The sequence below is a fragment of the Pholcus phalangioides genome, unplaced genomic scaffold (genome assembly GCF_987345545.1).
Source record: "Pholcus phalangioides strain wild (caught in Gottingen) unplaced genomic scaffold, Ppha-v1.0 ptg000015l_1, whole genome shotgun sequence".
Lineage (NCBI taxonomy): Eukaryota > Metazoa > Arthropoda > Arachnida > Araneae > Pholcidae > Pholcus > Pholcus phalangioides.
In genome coordinates, this window is record NW_028301608.1 from 99490239 (window position 1) to 99515653 (window position 25415).

At 34.9% G+C, this 25415-nt stretch overlaps 2 protein-coding genes across 2 annotated transcripts; one reads left to right on the forward strand and one right to left on the reverse strand.

The window, feature by feature from the left end:
- Window positions 1-1173: 1173 nt before the first annotated feature.
- Window positions 1174-10299, forward strand: LOC149077179 (uncharacterized). The gene is made up of 6 exons (XM_089244915.1): window positions 1174-1662; window positions 5087-5167; window positions 5976-6075; window positions 8456-8516; window positions 8686-8708; window positions 9014-10299. The coding sequence occupies exons 1-6, from the start codon at window positions 1194-1196 to the stop codon at window positions 9048-9050; spliced, it is 771 nt and encodes a 256-aa protein (XP_089101041.1). The 5' UTR covers window positions 1174-1193; the 3' UTR covers window positions 9051-10299.
- On the reverse strand, window positions 9523-25384 carry LOC149077180 (leucine-rich repeat and WD repeat-containing protein 1-like). The gene is made up of 11 exons (XM_089244914.1): window positions 25295-25384; window positions 23526-23721; window positions 20477-20600; window positions 20260-20366; window positions 18289-18490; window positions 17999-18074; window positions 16558-16692; window positions 16292-16386; window positions 15800-15961; window positions 14126-14301; window positions 9523-9709 (listed from the first exon to the last, which is right to left on the reverse strand). The coding sequence occupies exons 2-11, from the start codon at window positions 23709-23711 to the stop codon at window positions 9611-9613; spliced, it is 1362 nt and encodes a 453-aa protein (XP_089101040.1). The 5' UTR covers window positions 23712-23721; window positions 25295-25384; the 3' UTR covers window positions 9523-9610.
- Window positions 25385-25415: the final 31 nt, after the last annotated feature.

Sequence of the window (25415 nt, forward strand, 5' to 3'; positions counted from 1 at the left end):
GTTTTCTAGTCGAAACAGAGCTATACAAATTCAATTACAACTTCTCTCATTCATTCTAAAAAAAGGCCTACTTAAAGTCAAAAATATTGATAACCGTTGCTCTACTCTACTCGCGGCAGTCTTGTTGTTACGTAAAAACCCTACTTAACCCAGGTAGGTTCCATATAGCCTACTCTCCGTCAATTTTTTTTTTTTGGGGAGGAGGGTGAGTGCTTTCTTACGGAGGATCGGACCATAGGCGGTTGCAGAGCGATGGGGTGATCGCCTTCCCGTTTCGTGAAAAAATTTTATTATTTCCATAGGCCGGGAAGGTAGAGGTGAGCATCATCTCTCCGTACAAATAATAACGAGAGGAAAAAAAAGGAAAACCAATCCACATGTGTATATGTGTTACTGCCAAAGCCCGAAATAGTCCAGTTCGCAAAGCTGATCCGGCCAATGTCTGAATTTCGGGCTTTGGCCGGCCCCTATATATCGATATTTCGATTCTAATCTAATCTGATAATATTATCCAATCTATTCCAGGCCCGTAACTAGGCTGGGCAACCGGGGCACTACTCCAGGGCCCAGAGTCCACTGGGTGACCCCAAAACAATTTACACTTAATTTGCGTAATAATGAACCTTTCAAAGGTGGCCCCAAGAAGGCACGCTACGGTCCTGATTTTTCTACTATAATCCGACTGAATCTAACTGAAATGGTTAATTTAATTACATGAAAGAAACCACACGATAATTAAAACCCACCCGAAAACGTATCCATTCTCCGAATGAGCAATAAAACGATTCAGCCCGAGATTTACTATCGATAAAGTAAAATTACCCCATTTGAAATTGGCGCGTTAAATTCTCTAAGAAAGAAACTAGTGCTTCCATCTATTTAAATATTTGCTAAACACAAGTCTTCTTGCAAATCAGAAGATGGCAGCACACGATTAAAAGACCACAGTCGATTTTCAGTGAGAAAAATTGTACTAATTATCAGTTATGAATACAACTGGGAGGTTTTCAGACTTCTTTTGCAATAAAACAAAAATCTTGCTAAGAAAAAGTCACCAAATCAGAATCTTAATTGGAACGGTTTTTCAGCAAATGGGGATATATGGTCACAGTTGTTATGGTTATTTATAGGAGTTTATTTATGTCGGTTTGGCAACAGATTCGTTTGTTTACAATTTCGGAGATTGTTTAGACATGGCGACGGAAAGCAATCTAGAAGTGGTTGTCCCGACGGACCAGCCTCTGATTTGCAAGGACAGCGAAGAGATAGAGATCGAATGCTTCGATAGTGACAGCAAGAAAGACAAACACGAAAAGAAAAAGGCCAATGATGATGGTGGTGATGATGTAGAAAATGAGGGAGAGGAGGAAAGCAAGTTCATAAACACCAGTAACTCACCAGTCGTTAATCACCGGAACGGTAAGGGCCCCGTCTCGACCGGCAGCGTCCGCAATGACAGGACGAATACCCCGGAGTACACGATGGCCAAATCCCAATCCGAGATCCAGGTGTGCGTCACGAATTCGCTGTCCGTGAGCCAGACCAGCAAGAACAGCCTCATGACTTTCTCCAGCTCAGGCACTTTCTACGACCACCCCGCTTCCAAGAAGAAGATGGATCTGAGGATGACTCCGAAACGGAGCCAACACTCCAACGGGAAAGGTGAGTTATGCTGGTGAGGAAAAATAAATATAGGCCAATACTAAAGAGGTGATCACTTTGACTAGAGCATTCGCAGAATTTTGTACAGCTCGAAATTTGGCGATGCACTCAACCAACGTCATTCCTAGTAACCCCACAGCTGGACAAATAGCAAAAAAATCTAGACGCCAAAAAAAATTTTACCTGAAGGAAAAGGTCCAAAATGATGCTTTTTTTACTTTTTCGGTACATAGTGACCCTCTTTCATGTTAGTAGATATTCTGCTAAAACTTGGCTTCAACATACAATTACTTGGAGACTTTCCTAAAATATTGTAAATAGTTTGTCCATTTTAATGATCATAACCCCTGAAGGATCGATCCTCTCCCCGTTACTATTCTTAATTTACATCAATGACCGCCCAGAATCTCTCCACTGCACCACTAGATTCTTTGCTGATGACTGTGTAATTTACCATATCATTGACCAAGAGTCCAATCAAGAACTTCTCCACTATAACCTTTCATCACTGACTGGTGTTCCTTATGGCAAATGCCTATCAATATCTCAAAAACGGTTCTCATGAAAGTTACTCGTAAATTACTTCCTCCTGAATACTTACTCCATCACTAATTTAACGTTATCCCAAGTTTCTCAAATCAAATATCTCGGTGTCATAACCTCAGCTGACCCATGCTGGAACAAACATGTTTACTATGTTTATCAGAAGTGTCTAAACAAACCTTAGCCATTCCACTTGGGATATCAAACTATTCTGCTACCAAATTATATCTCTCCCGTTCTTTCTTACGCCAACGAAATATGGGATTTCAGGCACAAAAAGAATATCAATTTTTTAGTCACCATAGCGACCTGGTGCTTGTCCAGTCCTGCAGTAACCACTTGTAAAATCTTCTCGCCAAAAGCTAATACCAGTGTGCTAATAAAATAAAAGGCCACACGCACACACACACCCCTTTTATAAAATAATATTCAAAACAACTATACTATATGGTTTTGGCAATTTTTTTTTTCTTACCATTTCGGAGACTTTCTCCTTTGGGGAGAAAAACGTCCAATAACATGTTGAGAAGTCACTAAGAGTAAAATGGAATCCTGCTTTTAGATGGCTTTCTTGCGAAAAAAATTGCCAAAAAGGGAGATAACACTATGGCTGTTAAAATGAAAAAGACTATAAAAAGGATAAAAACAATGACATTCAGACTAAAAGAGTGATTGAGATTAAAAATGTAACACCCTAGCCCAGACATGGGATTGAAAATATTAAAACAGCAAAAAGACCCTCTTTTAAATAATACAACTCACAGAAAAAGAAGCTCTCCGGGTTCAATAAAAACTTGATTGCGGGATTAAAATTATAATAGCTAGTATGCAAAAAAGATGGTCTTAGAGAACACATCCTGATATTTTTAAACTACACTAAACTAAGACAGCATGATAAAAAAAATGGTAGAAAGGAACAGCACAACCTGACCTGACTACGACAGAGAAGGGTACACCACTGCTACTCTCGCTAAAATGGAAAAAATAAATGAAAGGCAGTTTCAAATGACCTGTGAAAGACAAAGAAGGGTCAATGAGTACTCTCCTTCAAACTAGCACCACCTGATGAATGGATGGTGCTGCAAAGACAGGAAATGGCAATTCAGTACCAAAGAGGACCAGAGAAAAAAAACCACTGGCTTTCCGGTAAAGAACTCACCAAAAAAGTCACCGGGAAAGAAGGGATTATACTATAGCTGTGATCCTAATATTCATTAGGTATATTATAATGTATAAAAGCATATGGCAATTGTTTCGCCATCCAAGTTCACTGACCCCCTTCAAACCTGTTAGAGGACTCTTTTTTTTTTTAAGAACTTACTTTTCTGTAATAGTAAGTGTTCTGTTAGACTGTACTTTTTGTTTTGGGCACGGTAGCCCGGTCGATAAGATACTCCCCTAAAGTACCAAAGGATGTTTAGAGGTGTCGCAAGTTCGATACCCGGTTCGTCCTGGTCAGAAAACTTTCCTGACACAGGGGTACAACAAAAAACTGCGACTTGACTGCAGCAAAAAATTGCTACCGCAGGGAGTCCCCCATCGAGGGTTAGCGCACCAACCTCTCGATGAGTATAAAAAACAAACCTGCCGTTCGGAGTTAGCAAAAAATTGTAGGTCCCGGTCTAATTAGCCCTCGTGTGCAGAAATGACTGTGGTGCGACAAAAATGATCAAAACTTTTTGTTTTGCATCAAAACAAAAAGTGTACAGTCACTTAATATAATAATTCCAAAAGACAGCTTAAATGGGAGCGCACATAGGCAGCCTCCTAGCTCAGCTAATAGCTTTTGCCGACAATAGCCCCCCCCAGATGGCAACATATATATATTCATACAAAGTAATGAAAGATTGGATACCAAGTGCAGATAAAAATTCACATGCCTCAGCAGAGAATCGAACCACCACCCCTCTCATAGTCCAGGCGATCACTCTACCATTAAGCTACAGAGGACTGACATTTCCATCCCTTAAAATGCATATGTATGCTAAATGAGACAGTTCCGATACCGATTTTTGGAAACAATTTCACCTCTGCCTCTACCAGAACACAAACTCAGGTCCTTCAAATGCCAGCCGACTGTTCTACCAAGCTAAGCAATAGTGACAGAATATTTCTCCCGTGGAGTACATTTATAGTGTGACCACGGAAAGATGGTCTCTGACTGTGACGAAAAAGACAGAGTTCATTGTTGAGTAGGGAGAAATGAGGGAGGGGGAAGAACATCCCCTTAAAGGTTGCTGCTGTAGTTCCCCCCCCCCCCTTCCCATTTCTTCTTACTGAAGAATGAATCCTCCATTTTCGTGATGGTCATCTTTCTGTGGTTACATTATATATGCTGAATGTACCGTGCAGTGGATGGTGACAACAATCAGCTAATGGCTTGTAAATGACATCAAGACCACTCCCAGTAAGGGCAGAGATGAAATTTTTCCTAAAATCAGTATCTTCACTAAACAGCCAATCTTCAATATATAGTCAACGCTCGTTGTAAAGACTCCCACATTATAGTGATTGGTAGGATAAGTCCCAAATGTTTTCACAGAACAACTATCATGTATGTTTTCCTTTTGATATAATGACCCTCTCAGTATAACGTCTGTTTTCGACAGGACAAAGGAGGTTACTATATCGAGTGTTGACTGTATCTAGTATTAACAGGTGGGGAGTACATCTTTCTCTACAAATATACCATTTGTTTAAATGTCTTTCCCATTCACAACCTAAACTATTTTACTAATTGCTCGTCTGAGTTTGTAAAAGTAAAGCATCAGTTTTTTTTTTTTCAAGTTTGTGATATTTCTTGTTCTCACTCACTAAATTCATCAATAAATAACAATCCTTTATATCAGTTTTTCAAAGTTTTTCTTATTTCCATGAGCAGATACAACAGATTTTAGAAAAATGGAGCAAGGTTTACTCCAGTTACTCGAGGATTTCCATTCTGGAAAATTAGAAGCATTTGGTATGTATGAGTATATCAATCAATTTCATATACAGCTGACAGACAGATAAAATACTTTAAAACTGATATATCATTTCACAATTTTTTTTGCACCAATCATTTTCCTGTTGAGCGGTCTGAAGCTTACAGGAATTGCTCTCTTGAAACTGAAATAGATAAGTAATTTTCCTGCACAATGAAGGTTAATTAGATTGGGACCTACAATTTATTTCCCATTCCAAACAGCAGCCCTTTTTTATACTCACTGAGAGGTTGGTGTGCTAACCCCCTCGATGTGAGATTTCCTGTCTTTTTAATCAGTCATGTCGCTGTTTATGTGGCTCCCATGTCAGGAAAGTTTCTGACAAGGACGATCCAGGCATGAAACTCACGATACCTCTTAACATCCTTTGGCACTTTAGGTGAGTATCTTATTGACCTGAGCTACCGCACCCCAATTTGCGTATGTCTATATGTCTTATAGGAAAATGGTGGAGTATCACCACATGACCTACCTTCAGGGACTTGTTTCAGTGGGGTTTTGAGATGGTAAACATGAGATAACTTAATTTGGCCTTATTATTAGTCATTAATAAGCTATCAATGACCAGCAACGTCGGGTTTTGTCTGATTAGGATCTGGTCACCCTGGAGCAAAAATACTCAATGTTTTGGACAGCACACAGGCTGTCAAAAATTGATCTGATAACCTGTCATGGTATGAATCAAAAGCAATTAAGTGTTGTTACTGAGAAAAAGATTAAATTTTGGAACAAAAAAGTTTATTTTTTTTAAATATCAAATTGATGGTTATGATTATTCTTCGCCAGGACAGGGCTGCACATTCGAGAGAATGGAAAATGTGCGTGAGCAGCAAGAGAGGCTTGCCAGATTGCATTTTGATCTGAATGCTCAACAAGAACTATGTGGGTAAGAAATTGTTTGACAGATCATTCGAATACCAATCATCCTAAAGGAAAATAAAGTGTTTTCATGTTTATAAATATGGGGAAGTTCAAGTATTATGTCAGCAATTTTTCACCCCCCCCCTTGTCAACAAAATTTCATCATTTCTGCACCCCTACCTCCTATCACATATGGATAGGACGAGCGACTGTACGTGGGGAGGGGGGGGGGGAACTCCCGCTTTCCCCCCCCCCAAATGATCAAAAAATCTTTTTTTTTTTAATGCAAAAATTTTGTCAAAAATCAAAATTGCAAAAGAAAATACCTTTATATGTTATTATAATCAATTTCTGTTAATTTCAATGCTATTCGAAGGCTAAGAACTCAAAATTTCCTTTTAAGAAATTCATTGTGACACATCCTCTAAGCCTGCGGTTCTCAACCTTTTTTCACTCGCCGAGCCCTATCAGTATATAATTTCTATGGGGGAGCCCTGTATGACTCAAAGAACCCTTTTTGTACATAATTTTTATGGTAGAACTTGTAGGCCTCTTTTATTTATCTATCAAATTTACAGATTTATTATTATTTGATTATTGATTATTTTTCTCGAGTCGTTGTGGAGGCCCTGGGAGGTGTACACGGAGCACTGGTTCAGAACCCCTGCTCTAAGCCAAATAATGATAAATCCTTGGCCTGGGGACCATATGTGACCCGCCCACTCAAACCTAATTTTGTAAAAATGAACTAAGCAGCACATTTACAGATCGCTTAGGTGACCCATGACACAATTCCAGAACATTTAGGCGGCCTGTGACAAATTTTCAGATCACTCAAGTAGGCCTGTAGCACATTTTTCAGATCACACATGTTAGCCTGTGTCACATTCACAGATCACATAAGTGACCCACGACCCAGTTCCAGAACACTTAAGCAATCCGTAGCACATTTAGAAATCCCTTGAGTGACAGTTGGCAAAGTTTTAGAGCACTTAAGTTATAAGTGCTAATCCTGAACTAACTAATAGAGCACTTATAACTTAAGTGCTCTATTAGTTAGTTCAGGATGCCATTAAGAATGTTTCATATTTTTATTAAGGGTGGTTGATGACGTAAGCATCATCCCCAGTGTGGCTTTACATCACTCAAGTTACCCCCGGCACATTCCCAGATTACTTAAGTGATCTGCGTCATAATTACGGATCTCTTGAAGGATGCATGGCACAGTTCGAGAGTATTTAAGTGGCCCAAACACATTTCCAGAGCACTTGAAGGATCCGTGAAACATGTTGAGATCACTAAAGTGGTTCTGTAGGGGACTTATCAATAGGGAGATTGTTAGTTCAGGATGCCATTAAGAATGTTTCATATTTTTATTAAGGGTGGTTGATGACGTAAGCATCATCCAAACACTCCCCCCTTCCTGTCATGACCCCCATATGCAGGGTGAACCAGCTTAAGTCCCTTTGCTGCAAATTATTGACGAACAGTTGGTCCTGGAGGCACACACATACGCCCGGTTAGAAAATGGATCCAAATAACTTGTAGACTTCAGATGCCTCATTCATATTGCAAAGGATTTGTATAGTTATCGAAATTAAAAAGATTAACTTTTTATGAAGACATCTTGTCCTAAAAACAAAATTAAAAAGTTGTCGCCCTGTCTTCCCTGAGGGGAAAAAAGTTTCACGTTTTTAAGTGTAATATTTGCAGAGATATGTGGGTCCCAAAATCACTGAACATGAGAGTAAGAATGGCATAAACTAACGACCAAGCTCATTCTGCACTTATTTCCCCATCACTTTCGGTGATTTTTGAATTCAAATATTTCAGCAAAGATTACACTTAAAAAATGTGGAATTGTTTTTTTTCCTTTGTTGGCCTCGGGAGAGACAGGGCTATAACTTTATAATTGGGTATTTTAAGGACTGGGTGGCCAAACAATAAGTAAAATTTTTATTCTGATAAATACACAACCTCTTGTAATATGAATGACGTATCTGAAGTTCTCACGTTATTTGGATCCATTTTGTAATTGGAAGTATGCCTCTAGGATCAATGGTTCCCCAGTGGTTTGTGGCGAAGGGGGCCCTAAGTGTTCACCATGTATATATTAATATACGAAAGAAAAAAATTGATGTTCAGTAAAACCTCAATTATTGGACATGATCATTACAAGTCTACTTCGATAAATCAAAATTAAATTATCTAATGTGCATCTATTGTTATTTCCCTTCGTGTTCATTGGTAGGAGAATTTCAGACTGTGATGATAATTTCTTCATCATTATAGGAAAATGTTACCTCAGGAAAATGGATGTGACTTTACAGAATTCTGAATTCTTTTTTTCATAGTTTATCATTCTTTATGGTTATTTTTTTATTTATTTTTTTTGTTCTATTTAGACAGCATACTGAAGAAGGTATAAGGATGGCAAAAAATAATTTGCTCAAGCTGACTGCAAATGTGAGTTATGATTTTGTAATAGTCTAAACATGGGGTAATGGGTCAATTTTGATTCATTGATTATTTATTCATGAAAACTAAACAAATACCTAATGATTATTTTATCTTTGATTAATAAACTAAATTCTTCTATAAGTCTATATCTATTAATTTTTCATTTATCTTTTAGCTTCAAGAACTGAGTCATTCTATGTATCCTTTACATGGTAGAGATGTTATGTGCATCTCTCTTTAATCAAAATAATATTTAAATGAATCAAGTTTTTATATAGAATGAGGAAAATATTTTTTCCTCCCTGAAATTTAATTTCATGATTTCCAGCTCTTGAATATAATCTTTTTCTTATTTGCATTATGTCACATCCATTCTGCAATTAATTTTATCAGAAAGAAAAAATTAGAATTTAGCTAAACAAAACTTTTGACTAAAAAAAAAAGATCATCATATTCATATACACTGAAGGAAACAAAATGTTTTCCCTTAATTTATATTTCAGAGAACAGCTGCAGTCTTCTAGTCTAGCTGGGGAATGAAATGTTTCAAGATTTTCCAGGTTGGAATCCACACTGCTGAAGAGTTTCCCTGTGATGAATGTTTACAATTCTTGAAAGAATTATGAACATTTTTTTAACATAGGGATTCAAGTGTTACAAAACCGAGAACAGGCTTGCCAGTGTAAAGAAAAACCAGATACTGCAAGCTAATCTATCAGAGTTTATGATGAAAGGGATGCCTTACAAACGTCTTAAACTTTGAATTATCTTATTTGTTGAGTTTTAGATTTTCATGTTAAATTAATTTATTTTGATGGTTTCATTTTGAACTAATTATAATTAGTCCATAAAACTTACAGGAAAGTCAATCTAAGAATAAAAAGTTAATTAAAATGTATCTTATTTTAATTTTTTTCCTCATTAGAAATGTCTCCTTGTATGGCAAAATTTTGAGGTTAGATTCTCCACCCCCAAAAGATTTTAAAAAATACATTAGATACATACAAATTCATAAAAATTGTAAAACTTCATTAACAATTTACACAAGATGAAAATGTTCACAATGAGATTTTTAACCATTTAGATTGACCTATGAAAGTCTAAAGGCTTTTCTTTTCCCACAGGCACAGAATATTTGAATCTGTACAGGCAACAAGATATTCACCATTCCAGTTGAAGGTGACAGAGTTCACTATGACCTATTTTTAAAAGATCAAAACAAATATGAGAAATTTATTATTTTTTTTGTGATAATCTAAGTCATTTCAACTGATTTAAAGAGAGCAAACAATTGTGCATTAAGAATAGCTCATCAAAGCCTAACTTTCACATTTGGCTTGCCCTTCCGGAAAAAAATACAATTGTCTGACATGCCATAGCCAAGTCTCAACTCATGGTTGGGAGACTACACTCACAATAGGAATGAATCAAAAGAATTAACATGTTTATCCTTTTACAATAGTTTGTTACTTTTTTTAATGCCTTATAGTAGAATATGTCTTCATAACGTTGATATAAAGGTTTCCTGGAGATTAAAACTTTCAACAGCAGAAAACCTCACACTACCAGCAGTTGTCTGCTCTGTACAGATGCATTCTAAACCACCCCCTGCACACACAAAACTCATGCAGCTGTTATACTGACACAACCTTAACAACTTTTTGAAGTGGAAAAATAAAACCTTATGTATTTAATCTATTAAGCAGAGCTGTCCTTGGGGGTGTGCGACAGGTGCAGTTGCACCGAGCCCAATGGTTTGGGAAGCCATGCACTTATGGTAGTAGAAAAGGGGGAAAAAAAAAATATATATATATATATACGGGGTGATTATAAAAAAACTATCCCGACATATGGGCCCCTAACTATCATACCATTCACAGAAACTGAATGAAATTTTGGCATAAGGTATTTTGAGGTATGTGCTCAAGAATGATATGGAAAACAACAGTGTCACTCTAACAGTTACAGTGAGAAAATATCAAATGGCAAAACCAAGTTTTTTGTTTTTTCTCCCCCACAAAACATATGAAATAAAGGCTGGGGTGCCCCGAAATTATTTTCACACCAGGCCCTGCATATGATAAGGGTGGCCCTGCCGTTACGTAATTTTTCGTTTTACATATTTTTTATCTGAATCTCATATAAGGTAGGTAACAGTGATTATTCTGCATTTTAAAGCCTGTTGCAGAGAGTAAAGTAATTTTAAAATGCATGTTCACCATTTGAAATTAATTTTTTAAAAGAAAAGCAATCAAGTTTTTTTTTAAACTTATAAAGCAATATGGCACATAAAACAATATACAATTGTAATTCAGCCTTTTCATAGCAAACTTTTATTCACCTGATGATATAAAAAAAATTGAAAATGAACTAATTATATGAAGGTTAATGGAAAGTGATGGGACTTAAATAAAATTGAGCACTAGCAAAATGTTATAGGCACTAAGCAATTTTTTCCCCAACAAAATTGATCTAAAATAAACCATTTTACATACCTTATTCTGAAATTTTATAACAAACTACAGTATATTATTTTTCCCTTTCCTTACCGTTACTGAAAAAACGTTTAAAAAATTATCTTTTCCCAATAGTTAACATAAACAATCATTTTTGAAAGGAAAGAAAAAAAAAACAGAGCTCTATCGGTCAGTGCTAAATTCAATTTTATCAATGTCAAAGTACACTTCCTGCTGTTTGCCTCCAATTATCGAAGTAGCTAAACAATTCTCGCATCACTAGCATTTCATATTCTTCATTTATAATGTATATGAAAGTATACTGTATATCTGAAATGTCATATTGTATTCTGATTGCATACTTGATCACACTCACATACACACACAGATGCAGAATTATTTCGATACATTTATCAACCTTTTCTTTGTTTATCTGTTTGTTCTGTCCTTGAAATTGCATTGTAATTACTCATCGATACTTTGTGTTCATCAGTACAGATCCACGGGATCTCGATGAATTTGTTTTTCGCATTATTATGTACCATTTCATTATGTTAAATAAAGTTTTCAAAAAAAAGTGTATTTTTTTTACTTGTACGGGGCTAGGGACCCATTTACATGCTAGCAGAAATGTCTGTCCTCCAACTTCAATTAAGTTATTGTTGCATATTTGTGTTTAAACCCTTAGGTGGCGCCACTGGAATTTTTGTATGTATATACAGTCAAACCTCGTTAATGAGTCACTCTTGGGAGAGCAAAAATATGACTTAGTAAGTGGAGTGACTCGTTAAATGGAGTACGCCATAACTGTGTCAATTCCTGCCTGAGGACACTTGGGACTTCCAAAAAGTGACCCGGTAAGCGGAGTGACGTGTTAACTGGGTGACGCACTAACAAGGTTTGACTGTATATCCTGTGTAACCGTGTTGCGGGGCTTACTCTCTCCCACACTGTTTTGCTTGTTCTTCATTGTGTCTTCCACGGGGATGCTTATGTGTGTTCGCGTGCTGTGATTAGTTTCTAACGTATTAATAAGTTCACATTAATGAATTAAACCTCCGATGTGTTTTCCTGCATATACTGTTGTCGAGTGCTGCCTTACCACCCGGTCACTACAGTTATCATACATAAAAAAATATTAGGCACCAATTCAAATGAATGCCATGATGATCTAGCACTTGGGATTCGTCCAGCCCTGATAATTATATATCTATATAGCATATAGAAGTGTAGCTTTGTGGCCTATGGGATTCATCATTGGAATTTTCAATGCTATTTGCAGTGTATGAAAGATTGAAAAAGGTCCGTCTAATGATTATATATACAGGATTTTTTTTAAATAAACACAGTGTTTAATGCAAGAGTGTTTGAAAGAAATAAACATTTTTATGGTTAATGCTTAAATTAAAATGAAAAATGATCAGCAAAAGAAAGGAATTGTATTTCTGATAGTACCACTTCCACTATATAATGATGATAGAAGGAAATGTAAGAATTAAATTGAAATGCTAAATTTTTGTTTAAAAAAATTGTGTGCTTTATAACTAAATGAGAAATTTAAAAACTTTGAAAAAAATCAAGAATTTTAATCATAGATACATTTGTGAATGAATTCACAAAAATGTAAATGTTAGAGTAAATTTCATTTTTGTGAACCAGAAAGAGAGGGGGTAAATTTTACTAATTGACGTTTTTTTGATTGAGGAGAGGTATAAAATTTTTCATTTTTATATTCTGCCTGTTATTATTTGACAGAGGTGCACTACTCTGTAGTTGAATTTTTCATGATCATTGTTTATTTCTAGAATCAGAATTTTTATTCCTTCCAGACACCTTGTGAAGCACACTGTATGTGTTATATCACATGTTCATAAAAAAGTGAATATACCCACTAAAGAGCCAAAAAAACTGGTCCACCTGCCTAATATCGTGTAGGCCCCCCGCGAGCACGCAGTAGTGCTGCAACACGACGTGGCATGGACTCGACTAATGTCTGAAGTAGTGCTGGAGGTAATTGACACCATGAATCCGTAGGAGTAAGAGGGGGTGGAGATCTCTTCTGAACAGCATGTTGCAAGGCATCCCAGATATGTTCAATAATGTTCATGTCTGGGGATTTAGGTGGCCAGCGGAAGTGTCTAAAGTCAGAAGAGTGTTCCTGGAGCCACTTTGTAGCAATTCTGGACGTGTGGGGTGTCGCATTGTCCTGCTGAAATTGTCCAAGTCCGTCGGAGTGCACAATGGACATGAATGGGTGCAGGTGATCAGACAGGATGCTTACGTACCTGTCACCTGTCAGAGTCGTATCTAGACGTATCAGGGGTCCCATATCACGCCCCATACCATCACAGAGCCTCCACCAGCTTGAACAGTCCCCTGTTGACATGTAGGGTCCATGGATTCATGAGGTTGTCTCCATACCCGTACACGTCCATCAGCTCGAAGCAATTGGAACCGAGACTCGTCAGACCAGGCAACGTGTTTCCAGTCCTCAACAATCCAATGTCGTGTTGTCTGGCCCAGGCGAGGCGTAAAGCTTTGTGTTGTGCAGTCATTAAGGGTATACGAGTGGGCCTTCGGCTCCGAACGCCCATATCGATGATGTTTCGTTGAATGGTTCGCACGCTGACACTTGTTGATGGCCCAGCATTGAAATCTGCAGCAATTTGCGGAAGGGTTGCACGTCTGTCACGTTTAATGATTCTCGTCAGTCCCGTTCTTGCATGATCTTTTTCCGGCCGCAGCGATGTCGTAGATTTAATTTTTTACCGGATTCCCGATATTCACGGTACACTCGTGAAATGGTCGTACGTGAAAATCCAAATTTCATCGCTACCTCGGAGATGCTATGTCCCATCTCTCGTGCGCCGACTATAACACCACGTTCAAACTCACTTAAATCTCGATAACCTGCCATTGTAGCAGCAGTAACCGATCTAACAACTATGCCAGACACTTGTTGTGTTATATAGGCATCGCCGACCGCAGCGCCATACTCTGATTGGTTCCATATCTCTTTATTTGCATACGCATGCCTGTACCAGTTTTTTTTGGCTCTTCAGTTTATATATAAATAAAACAAAATTCACATGAATATATATGAAAAAAACTCCAAAAATTCATAATGAGATATGAGAGGTTAACTTATTTGAAACATACTGATGAACGGACAAGCATATCATCCGCTTCAAACTTCAGAAAAGGCCACTGTAACATCATAGTTGGCAACTGCAATTCATCCTCCGAATCTTCAAAACATTTGCCAGAGGAATACTTCTTAGTATCATACACCCACAATGTGCCTGCATTGTCTCCACAAGCCATTATATCACCACCTGAAAAGTAAACAGTATCGTGACTGTATAATAATTTAAATAATATATGTTTTTTAAAAAAGAAATATATTCACTTGCTCTATTTGTAGGGTGAATTCTATAATTTATTATGTTAATAACAGGCAAAGTATTGATGCCACTACAAATACATCTTTCACATTGAAACTATAGGTTGAAAGGTATAAAGTCATCTAATATTTCTATAGTCTGAGAAGAAAACAGCTCGATTTTGGTCCTCAGAGATAGTGAAATGAGTAATTTTAACTAAATAAGTGAAATGAAAAGTACTTGAACATACTGTAATGAAAGGAAGAAAATTTGTGTCAACATATACTCTTGTGATGAGAATTCCTATAAGCTATTATTAAATCACAATTAAACCAGGTTAAAAAAAGAATTGAATAAAATTAATTCATTGGGAGCAATCAGGACAAAAAATTTGCAGCTAGCAAAGTGTCGTTTTATTTAGATAATATTGACCGAATCAGTTTTTCCATCCTGATCAATTAAAACTGTCACCACATTGCTCATTCAGAACAATTTGATTTGAATCAGACTGAACACTGAGCATACTTATGTGGTTATGTAAGGTTTTGTTTCGTCAATAAAATATGAAAGTCTATGAATGCACAATATTATATGTGTGAATGCAAAGTACAGTAGACTCTCGACTATCCAGCCTATTTAAAAAATTATTATAATACTCTGTAATTAAAATAATAATTATATACTTTGCCAAGACATTTTTCGCAAGTGTAATCATTTATCAGTGAAATGAGTTGATATAGTTTTTGTAAGAATTAAGCCTACATTTTACATTAATAGTTAGTTTATTTTAACCATTTCTGCAGCATTTTAAAATTCACAACATCCCGTTTAAAAAGTGCCATATATTTTTTAATAAAGTAGGCTTTCTTCCGATTTTCAGCAAGTCCAAAGTAAAGGATATAGGGAAAAGTGGTCAATTGAGAACTTACCCATACAAAATATCTGAGCTTGTCAATATTAAAATAAGAGGCTTTTTAGGAGGTGGAATATCTTGTCAATGCTGCTGAGAAGGTTAAAATTGCATGTGTTTATGTACACTGTACAGAATACACGATTTCATGTTTCCTACTATTAAGTCAGACATGATAAAATTTACCTTAAAAATGTATACAATAATTTTATTCTTGGACTTCTTTTTCTGTAATAAATTTTTAAAACATAGAGTATAAGTACATAACAAACAATTATAAAGTACTGGCCTTTACTAAGAGGTCAAAAAACATGATTAAGAGCAGGTTTTGATTCAAAAAAGGTGGGTGTTTTTAATTGTACAGATGGGGTAGACTGTGAGCATTTATAGAACTCTGGCCTATACAGCTATTTTTATTATCCTGCCTGTCCTCCTGCCACATTAGGCCAGATACCCGAAAGTCTACTATACATTTATTTGCAGAAAGTAATTGATGAATTTGATTTCTTTTTGAAAGACTTACTATTTTAAAAGACTTACTCAGACTGGACTTCAAGTAATTGTAATCACTATTGCTATCACTCCAAAGATACATTGCAGTTGCTGGTAACTGAAAAGACTTTTTCTTCTTCAGTTTTCCCTTCTCAAAAATTCGAGAAATCCTACTAATGAAAACTTTTCCACTATGACTGACTTTCAAACCTGTGAGATGTACGTTATAAATGTTAAACAATAATACAACAAACGGTTCAAATTTCATCAAACAAGGTTTTGTTTGCACAAAAATATGAGAAAATAAATTTAATTTTTATTATAGTGAGAAAGTTATTGTTATAAATAGAATAGATTTTATAAGCACAATCATCGCATAAATACTTAAAATTATCATGCATTTAAAACCGAAATCGCTTACTTAACAGTATAATAAAACATTTTCTAACCAGAATACTAAAAAAACCACGGTAGTTTTGAATATAATATATGCAGCAGAAGAAAGGAGTGGTAAATATTGCAAAAAACTGAGCACTTTACCTAAATAATGTGGTGATAATAATGTCAGTCCATCAACCAATTTGGTATCACGTGAAGCACACGATTCTGGTATAAGTAGATTAACGGGTTGTTCCCTGAAACATGATATAAAATAGACAACTATGGTGTTGCTGATAAAAATAAGGATAGGCTGTGGGATGATTGAATGCATGTATTAGCTATTTTTTCTTCTCCTTAAAAATAAAAATTTTATTCATAAAAATTTCAATCTGATACTTCAGTAAGATTTAGAATTAAAAACCTACTTAGACCACGTTTCTGGCTGGCCATCGATGGACCATACTTTTAGTCCAGCATTAGATGATGCAAAGAGACAGCTATGTTCTGGACAAATTGCGAGTTGCACAATTTCACTTTGCATTTCAAAAGTCATCAACTTCCTGCAAAATGATCATCATTTACTATGAACCAAATAAAACTACGTGTATATAAATCTTCAAATTAAGTCTCACATTTTATGATTAACATCAACTTAATGGTTTTATCAATGAAATTTTCCAGTTGCTTAACTTTTTTTATTTCTATAATGAAAGGCTACATCGGAACTTCATTGATTAGAATTTTATACAAATACAAATTCCACAACAGGAAAAATGCCCAACAAGATGGCTGAAAAGCCCATAAAAAATATAGGTGTCAAATATATCTACACAGCAACCCAATAAAAGAGCAATTACCTCAAAAAACAATAATTATGATAAAATACAATGCATTGCCCATGAAAAAAATTTGTTGTCTTATCTAAGTATGGATAGATATTTTTCACAAACTTCCCTTGAGTTCCCTATCAAAACCAGGTGATCAAAATCTGTAAAAAAAAAGTTATCCATGCTGCATGAATTCAACAAAGAGAAATTCTAAGACTAGTGAGCTATTTCACAAATTACTGGTCTGTATAAAAAAATTTCTCAATACTAATTAGGAAGCTTTTAATGTTTACTGATCACTGAATATCCATTTTACCATCATGTAAATAAAGTGTATTGAGTTCGACCACCTGATATGACTTAGTAGTTCAAACCTAATACTCAAGTTGGAATTCAAACATTTTTATCATCATGAAATTCTAATGTGCAAATAAATAAAATGCTGATTGAAAACTCTCAATTACAAAAGTGAAAGAGCCCAAAAATAATCTGGAAGTAACAATTGTTAATTATGAAATGATATAGTATGGTTTATGTATAGTTTGTGTGCGTGACTAAGCATCATCATAAAAATCTGTTCTTTAATGAACATTTATCACAAATTAGGTGCAGAACTATAGAGATCATGTTTTAACTAATTCATATTCGAAACTAAAGAGCCAGATACATGAACCACATAGCTTTTTTCCTTTTGTAATTTCAAGGTTTCTGTGGTTTTTTTTATTAATAAAAAGTGTTCTTTTTCATTTAGTGCAAAAACAGATACTAGTATATAATGCAAGGCAAAAGCAGTTCCTTGCTGAGTATCCAAATTTGCTGAATTGAATCATTTTCTAGAATTTAAAAAAGTCATCTCCAATTTCTTTTTATAAAACTTTGCATCAAGCTTTTCAAGTGATGGCAAGCTAATAGCCACACAATTTTGAATCAGTTGAAGTGATAGTTACTTGAGATGATTCTAAAAGACAAAAATATTTAAAAAAAATTGATTAAAAAAATGCAAATTAACCATTGCAGTAAGAAACCATGCAATAATTACCTATGAGAAGTTTTGTAAGACGGTAATAGAAGAGAGCCTATGTCCCAAACATGAATGAATTTATCTGAGCTACAACCTGGGAAAAAAGACAAAATAAATAAACTTAGGACTTATAATGAAACAGAAGATGTCGTTTTGCCTGATCCAAATCTGTACAAATTATCTGCACAAAAATTAGGTTTCTGATTTAACTAAAAGCATGAATGTCTCTTGAGTTCAGCATTTCACAATTTTCTTCAGATATCAAAATTGAAAACATTTATTTTAAAAAAGAAAATAATCTTACTCACTAAATAACAAAGTCTTTTCAGAAGGATGAAATTTGAGACAATTAATATCTGAAGTATGAGCCTTGAAATTGAGATAGCATTTGAGTTGTGAAGGATGAATAAGATAGATCTTCTTTTCATGTCCCGCAGTAGCAACTACCCCAGTTTTCAATGAATCATTTCCATTTACAGGCAGAACTGTCCAATCCAGAGTATACAAATTCTAAAAAAATTTAAATATGTGCCTTTTAAATTCAAACTTTTGATTGTAAATATAATCAAATAATCATTCAACTATTGAATCAAAATGCATAACCAAAAATATTTAATTAAAAAAAAAAACCACAACACATACATAAACTAATATGAATATTTATTAGGTTATAATCATTCTAGTCTCCAAACCAGGGTAGATAAAAATCGGAGACAAAAAATATTCTTTTAAATACAACTTATACAGATTACAAGTCTATTTTAGTCGGAACTAGCTTGAAGTGACCATCATTTGATTATAAAAATATGGGAGATCAAATCGCAAATAATTTTAGCATAAAAGTCCGGATGTGAATCCCACATTTACCGTATTCCCCTGCATTGTCCGGCATGGATGGAGACTAAAATGCAGAGAAAAGAAATGTTTAAATCAACCAATTTAATAGATTTTTAGAATCTAAGAATTGTCTGGAATATTTGGCTTGATTTTTACTGCATGCCGGAAATTGGTATTCCCAGCATTCTGGTCCCCCTTACTTTTTTCCCAGCATACTGGTTAATGTGGGTGGATACAATAAAGATATGATGGGTTTTAAACTACATAAATACTACATCAAAATATTTTTAGAGCAAGGAAATGATTCAAACGACTCAAGTAAAACAATAAAATGCAGCAGTTCCAAAAAATATGGGAGAATTAGTTTAAATTTAATGTGCCCAAATGTGTAATCTCACAAATTCTATTGCTCTCCCTCTTTTGAACACTTATACTGCTACTACTGTCAGAAATGACCATTTCATTAGCTTTAATATCGTTGTTACCATAGTGACTTTATTTGTTCAAGGATGCCATGCCACCAGTGGGCACTAGCTTCAATATTATTGTTAAAGCACATATATGCTATGACCTGCAGGTTAAATATGCCCTCTGAGTCATCTGAAGAGGCTCATGGCCTCAAACCTAATTTTGTAAAAATGAACTAGGCAGCACATTTTTACAGATCACTTGAGTGACTCACTTGTGACACAGTTCCAGCAGTGCTGTCGGAGCCAGGGGTGCTCGAGCATCTACAGAACTTTGTGGAACAGGTTTGAGCACTCACAGAATTGAATCCAAAATCACAATTACTTGCTTAAATTTAACTCGGGGCACCCACTGATCTGAAATACTTTAGACATCTATGAGTTTCAGAGCACTTAAATGGCCCACAATGTAGTTTCATATCACTCAAATTACTCATGGCACAGTTCTGGTTCATTCAAGCAGCCCGTGGCACATTCCCAAATCTCTTGCTTCTTCCAAATCAAATGCAAACAGTGCATATTTTCAGGTCACTTGAGTGCCCCACAGAGGTTTTGGATCACTTAAGTTATACGCAGCACATTTACAGATTACTCAAGCCACACGTGCCACAGATTCAGAGCATGTAAGCTGTCCATGGTACAGTTACACTTGATTCAAGTTACCCAACATAGTTCCAGATCATCAAAGTAGTTCACAGAACATTCCCAGATCACTTAAGCAACCCCCAGCAGTTTCAGATCAATGGAGTGATCTGTGGCACAGCTATAGATCTCTTACGTGATACGTGGCACATTTACAAATTACTTAAGTGGTCTATGGCATGTTTTTAAACACGACCCCCCCTTAAAGGTTGAGCACCCTTGTTATAGTATATCACTACACACAAAAAACACAAGTATTAAAACTTTACAGGAAGCAGAAACATTCAAAAATGCTGCATTAATATTAATTACACAACAAAAATTATAGCTTGCCTCGGAAGGAAGATCACTCTTATATCTTTTTAGGACGTGACCTGTCCTGCAGTTGATGAAACACACAATATTCCCACCACACGTTGCAACTAAATCTGTGGTTCTTTCTGTATAAAAATATAGTAAGGTAATAATTATTTTTGAGAATGAAAAAGTGATTTGTAGTAAATGGAAAAACATTACAAATAAAAAAACACAAATATTTAATGAGACTTACTGTCATTCGAACAATCTGGTTCGAATGAAGCTGCCCAAACTTGAGTTCTATAATCCTGAGGATCATTTTTTTGTGAATGGCAGCGCAAAAAAATTTTTGGTTCAAACTCAAAATGATCATTTTCCTAAAAGTAAATTCAAAATACAAACAACAGATTTTTAATATGAGTATTTTTGTTCTTGTATGAGTAAAAGTATTGTGATATTGATTACTCTATCTTTGTTAATTTTTATTTTGATAAATTTGCTCCTGGATAACAAATGATACTGCAATATTTCAAATAAATAATATTTCAGATTTGTTACCAAAAAACTAAAATTAACTGTATAAAATTTTCTCTGTGAATTGAGTTAATGAAAACTAAATTGAAAAGCCTGATGCAAGAGCCAAAAAAGTTCGATTTTTTTTGCATTTTCTGGTTTTGCTTATTGTAAAAATAAATAAAAATATTTTTTTCCATTGGCAAAACAATCAAAATTAATCAGAATAATACTTGAAGAGATGTGATTACTGAGAAATCATACTAATACAGTCACCAGGGCTGTACAATATTTTTTTAAAAATATTTGCATATAAAATAATTCTTCAAAATGTTTGGTTCTTGAATTAGACTCTACAATTACCCATGCTTAAGTTCTCTCTCTGTTGATAAAGGTCACACCTGACCTTAAATATCAAAGGATAATATATTTGTCTAGACAAATGTAGGAAAATAAGAGTAATGCGATAAATTTTTGTTGGCAATCATATGTTAATAAATATATTTAACTCAATCACATGAATATTGCTTTATTGTTAAAAATAAACTTCCCTCCTGCCCCCCCCCCCAGGGCCATCATTTCAACTTTCTCCAGGGGGGGGGGGGCAAAGAACATGTACTCAATGTATTTATAATTTTATATATGCATATATATATATACAATTTTTAGTGTATTTTCAAAAGCCAGGGGCAACGGGCCCCCAAATGAAGGGCCTGCCTCCTGCCATGTATTTAAGTTAGCACTCAAACAACACACAATCAGTATGGAAATTCTGCTATACCTGGGGAAATTTCCATTACGTAGTAAACTTCATGTAGTGAATAAAGATTCTCATGATTCAGGTTTGGTTTTTTGACGTAAAAAATGGTTTTTGACATGACATTTGCATCAAAAACTGGTTTAAACTGTCAAAACCCTAAATGAATGCTTTTGGATTAAGTTTTGAACACAATAGGTATATAACGTGATGAAAAACTTACTTTTTTATATTACATTATTTTATTTTTAAACATTAATTTATTATAATAATCAAAACAAGAGCATTAATTATGATGTGCAGCTTTGAATTCTTTGACATACAAAGAGTCTAGAACAGATTATATATAATTTTATGATTAATTTTATCTAAACTACTGATTACCTGTGTTTAATTTACTAAGCAAAATAGAGCTGTTTATTCAAAATATGTGATAGGGCATCAGAGAGGGTTTAGGTTTTTGACCTCAGAAACTAACTCAGTATTAAAATAATCAAAAACCTATTGTCGCTGTAGTCAAATAGTTTTCTTTTTAACCTGAAAGATATGTTAAATAACAATAACTTACTTTTATGTAGATCAGTGTTTTGAATTATAATTACCGAGTACAAAATATATTATTTTGATATTTTAAATCTGCTTAAAATTTTATTCTATACTAAGAATTCTCACACAGCATATGTTAATTCAATAATTGAACTCATTTATTCTCCCCTAAAAATTTCTTAGATTAGGTCATATAAATCCAGAGTTTTGAAGAGTATTTTTAATCAAAGCAGAGCTGTGGCAGCACTTCAGACCAAAGCATTGGATACCTAAAGCATTGTTTTGCGTGTTTGAATACAGCTTCAATTGGGAAAATTATTGTATCATACAGTTGATCCTGCTTATAATGTTTTCTTGCTTGGTATGACTTATTTTTGTGGTCCCACGGTCCCACAACTCTAAGTAATTTTCATTAAGATTTCCCGTTTAAAGCATTTCCCTGCTAACATTTTTTCATGTTTTTTTTAACAAAAACATTACAGGCAGGATCCACCATATCATAATCATACTTAGTCATTATTAATTTTTATTTTTAAACATCATATACAATCAGCACTGCCAAATTAAAAAGGACACATCAAAATTTACTAAACTGTACTTTACACATACATAATTAACCAATTATCTACCAAAATAATTCTGTAGAGAGTAGAAAATTATTTCATAATGATATTAAGTACTTATTCTTTGTATAACATAACCACTTATACATTACATGCAATCAATGTGTATTTTAACCAGTCAACTGTCCAACTAATTTCTCCGAGCGTTACCAGCAGTGCCCACTTTTTTTTTGCAGATGCGCGCGCTTTTTCCCTTTTCTTGGAAGTTTGAAATATTAAAATATTTTTTTTATAGATTGTTTTTTTATAGCTTGAATGTGTCGAGACATAATGACACCCCAAAAGTGGGGAGGGGCGGTCATAATGTCCTGTGACTAAAAGAAATGCTGTTGATGGATTTATGTGGAACCATAGTAGTTGAACCTTTGCTAAAAGATATATGAGTAATAAAACAGATGCATCTTCGCAAGGGAGTTGGAAATTGAAACAAAAACGATGGGGATGCAGCTTTGCAAAGCATGACAAAGATAATAGTAATAATAATCTCAGACCTTTAAATATAATTGTCAACTCCATCTAGTGATGAGATAATAAAGTAGAAGGATGGCTGTACAGAGATGGCAGCACATGTATGACAAATTATTTCGTCATTTCTATGTGAAAAAGACAGAAAAGTCTGTGTGTCGGCAAATGCCGTCGTAGGCAACACCATTACGTATATCAGCGACGGCAAATGCCGTCTTAACACCTTGACTGGTGAAAAAGACCGAAAAAAGTCTGTGCGTCGGCAAACGCCGTCGTAACCACTTGACTGGTTAAATGGGAATTTTTATATTGAAAAGCAATATATTTGAGGTTTTTGATGTGAAAGTTTAAACTACGGTTTAAACCATCAAAAACTTGGCAATACAAAGATCACTTACTTGTTTTTTTGTAGGAGTTTTTTTTGGAGAAGCGGGACGTTTCAAATTCTTTTTGGTGGGGCTTGGAGAGACTAGTCCCAATTTCCTCATTTCTTTTTTCAAAGAGTTTGGAGAAGACACAGATTTTTGCTTCAAATATTTTTTCCCACATTTGGGAGATAAAATGCTACGGAAGTTTGAAGACATGTTCTTTTTCCTGAAAATATGAAGATTAGAAATGTCAATAAATTAAAAAAATTTTTTTTATCTGAAATAAGTTGTAATAGTTTAAAATTAAAGGAAATTCTTTGAATTCGCAGCCATTTGGAAGTTTTCAATAATAAAACAAAATTATGAAAGCTAGAAAATAAAAATCTCGAAATTCAAAAAATGCTATTGAATTAAGGTGGTAAAATTTGTTATAATGCCGTTAAATATCAACTTTCTATTCAGCAAATAATTATTTTAAGGCTTATTATTTCACATTTTAAGAGATAATCGAACAATTTTTAAGCATTAAAAAATATTTCAATTTTTTTTCCACAGTCTGTAATTTATAAATTTATTTCATCACATATAAAATTCTGACCATTACTCAGTACAATAGGTATCCCGTGAGATTGTTGTTCCTTCAAATACAGCAAAGGGCCATAATCAATATACAAAGTATGGTCAAATCCTGTTATAACGAACTTCAAGAGACTAGAGAAATCACTTCGTTATAACGAAATTTTGTTATAAAGGAATTCCAGGTTTTTGGATTTTGTTCTTACATAAACTTATCTGTAGGGATTAGAAACGTGTTCGTTAAAATGTTCCTGTTCGATATAACAGGATTCGACTGTATGTTATGGATCTGCTTGCTCTTTGTTTAGAGACTTCATAAATGGGAAACAAGCTCATATTTATGCCTCAAAATCAGAAAACGGAACAGATGCAGTATGAAGGTTTTTTAATAACTGGCTGTTGCGAAGATATATTTCGGAAAGAGAGAAAATTCAACTGCCCCTGCGGGGAATCGAACCCACGTCCTTTCACTTTCCGGGTGAACGCCCTTGATCGCCTTTTCCGGTGACCACAGAGGCACAGAATTTTTCAATCTTTCCTCGGAGCTCGTGTACACCGAAAGGGACCGTACATGGACGGCCAGACCAGACTCAGGCCAAGCTCAGAACTGCTGACGTTGCCACCAGATGGCGACTTATACAAGGATGACGTCACTCTCCGCTACCATACGAAGGTTTTTAACAACCGGCTGTTGCGAAGATGTATAATTATACTTTCCGAAATATATCTTCGCAACAGCCAGTTGTTAAAAACCTTCGTATGGTAGTGGAGAGTGACATCATCCTTGTAGATGCAGTATGGTCTGCCATGACTTTGGCGACTTTTTCCTGGCAATAAGTCGCCAAACCCGTCATAATGGGGATTTGGGTTGCCATATTTTTCAACATCTTCCCAGTTTTCGCTGGGTGATACCCATGGTGTTCCCATGGCTTCGTGAAAATGAGATATGATTGAAACTTTCAAGAGTAAGCATGTAAAACTGTTAAGCAAGCATTACTAGACAGGTGAGGGCATCCAAAAAAATCAGTTTGTTTGAGGCCACTTAAGGACCTTATAATGAGATGTCTTAAGATTTTTTGAGAATAAGCATGTAAATTGGTTAGATATTATAGATTAGATTACATTAATATAAGAATATTACATAATTATAGATTAGATTACATTAATATAAGAATATTACATAATTATAGATTAGATTACATTAAATGTACACACGCACTTACAAAAGTGAAATCAAAACGAACGCATATCAACCATTGTTTATTGATGAAAAAAATGTACACAAACGTGACTTTTCGGAGCCCGCCAATCTTAACAACACAATTAGATAGTTGTTATTTATTA

What these genes read in the sequence shown, in the direction of transcription:
- LOC149077179 (XM_089244915.1), top strand. Translation starts at nt 1,194, where the DNA reads ATGGCGACGGAAAGCAATCTAGAAGTGGTTGTCCCGACGGACCAGCCT. An exon ending in GCTCAACAAGAACTATGTGG is followed by an intron (nt 6,076 to 8,455) that starts GTAAGAAATTGT and finishes TGTTCTATTTAG; the next exon opens with ACAGCATACTGAAGAAGGTA. An exon ending in CAAGAACTGAGTCATTCTAT is followed by an intron (nt 8,709 to 9,013) that starts GTATCCTTTACA and finishes TTTATATTTCAG; the next exon opens with AGAACAGCTGCAGTCTTCTA.
- LOC149077180 (XM_089244914.1), bottom strand. Translation starts at nt 23,711, where the DNA reads ATGTCTTCAAACTTCCGTAGCATTTTATCTCCCAAATGTGGGAAAAAA. An exon ending in AAACTCCTACAAAAAAACAA is followed by an intron (nt 20,601 to 23,525) that starts GTAAGTGATCTT and finishes ATTTACTTTTAG; the next exon opens with GAAAATGATCATTTTGAGTT. An exon ending in CAGCCAGAAACGTGGTCTAA is followed by an intron (nt 16,387 to 16,557) that starts GTAGGTTTTTAA and finishes ATCATGTTTCAG; the next exon opens with GGAACAACCCGTTAATCTAC.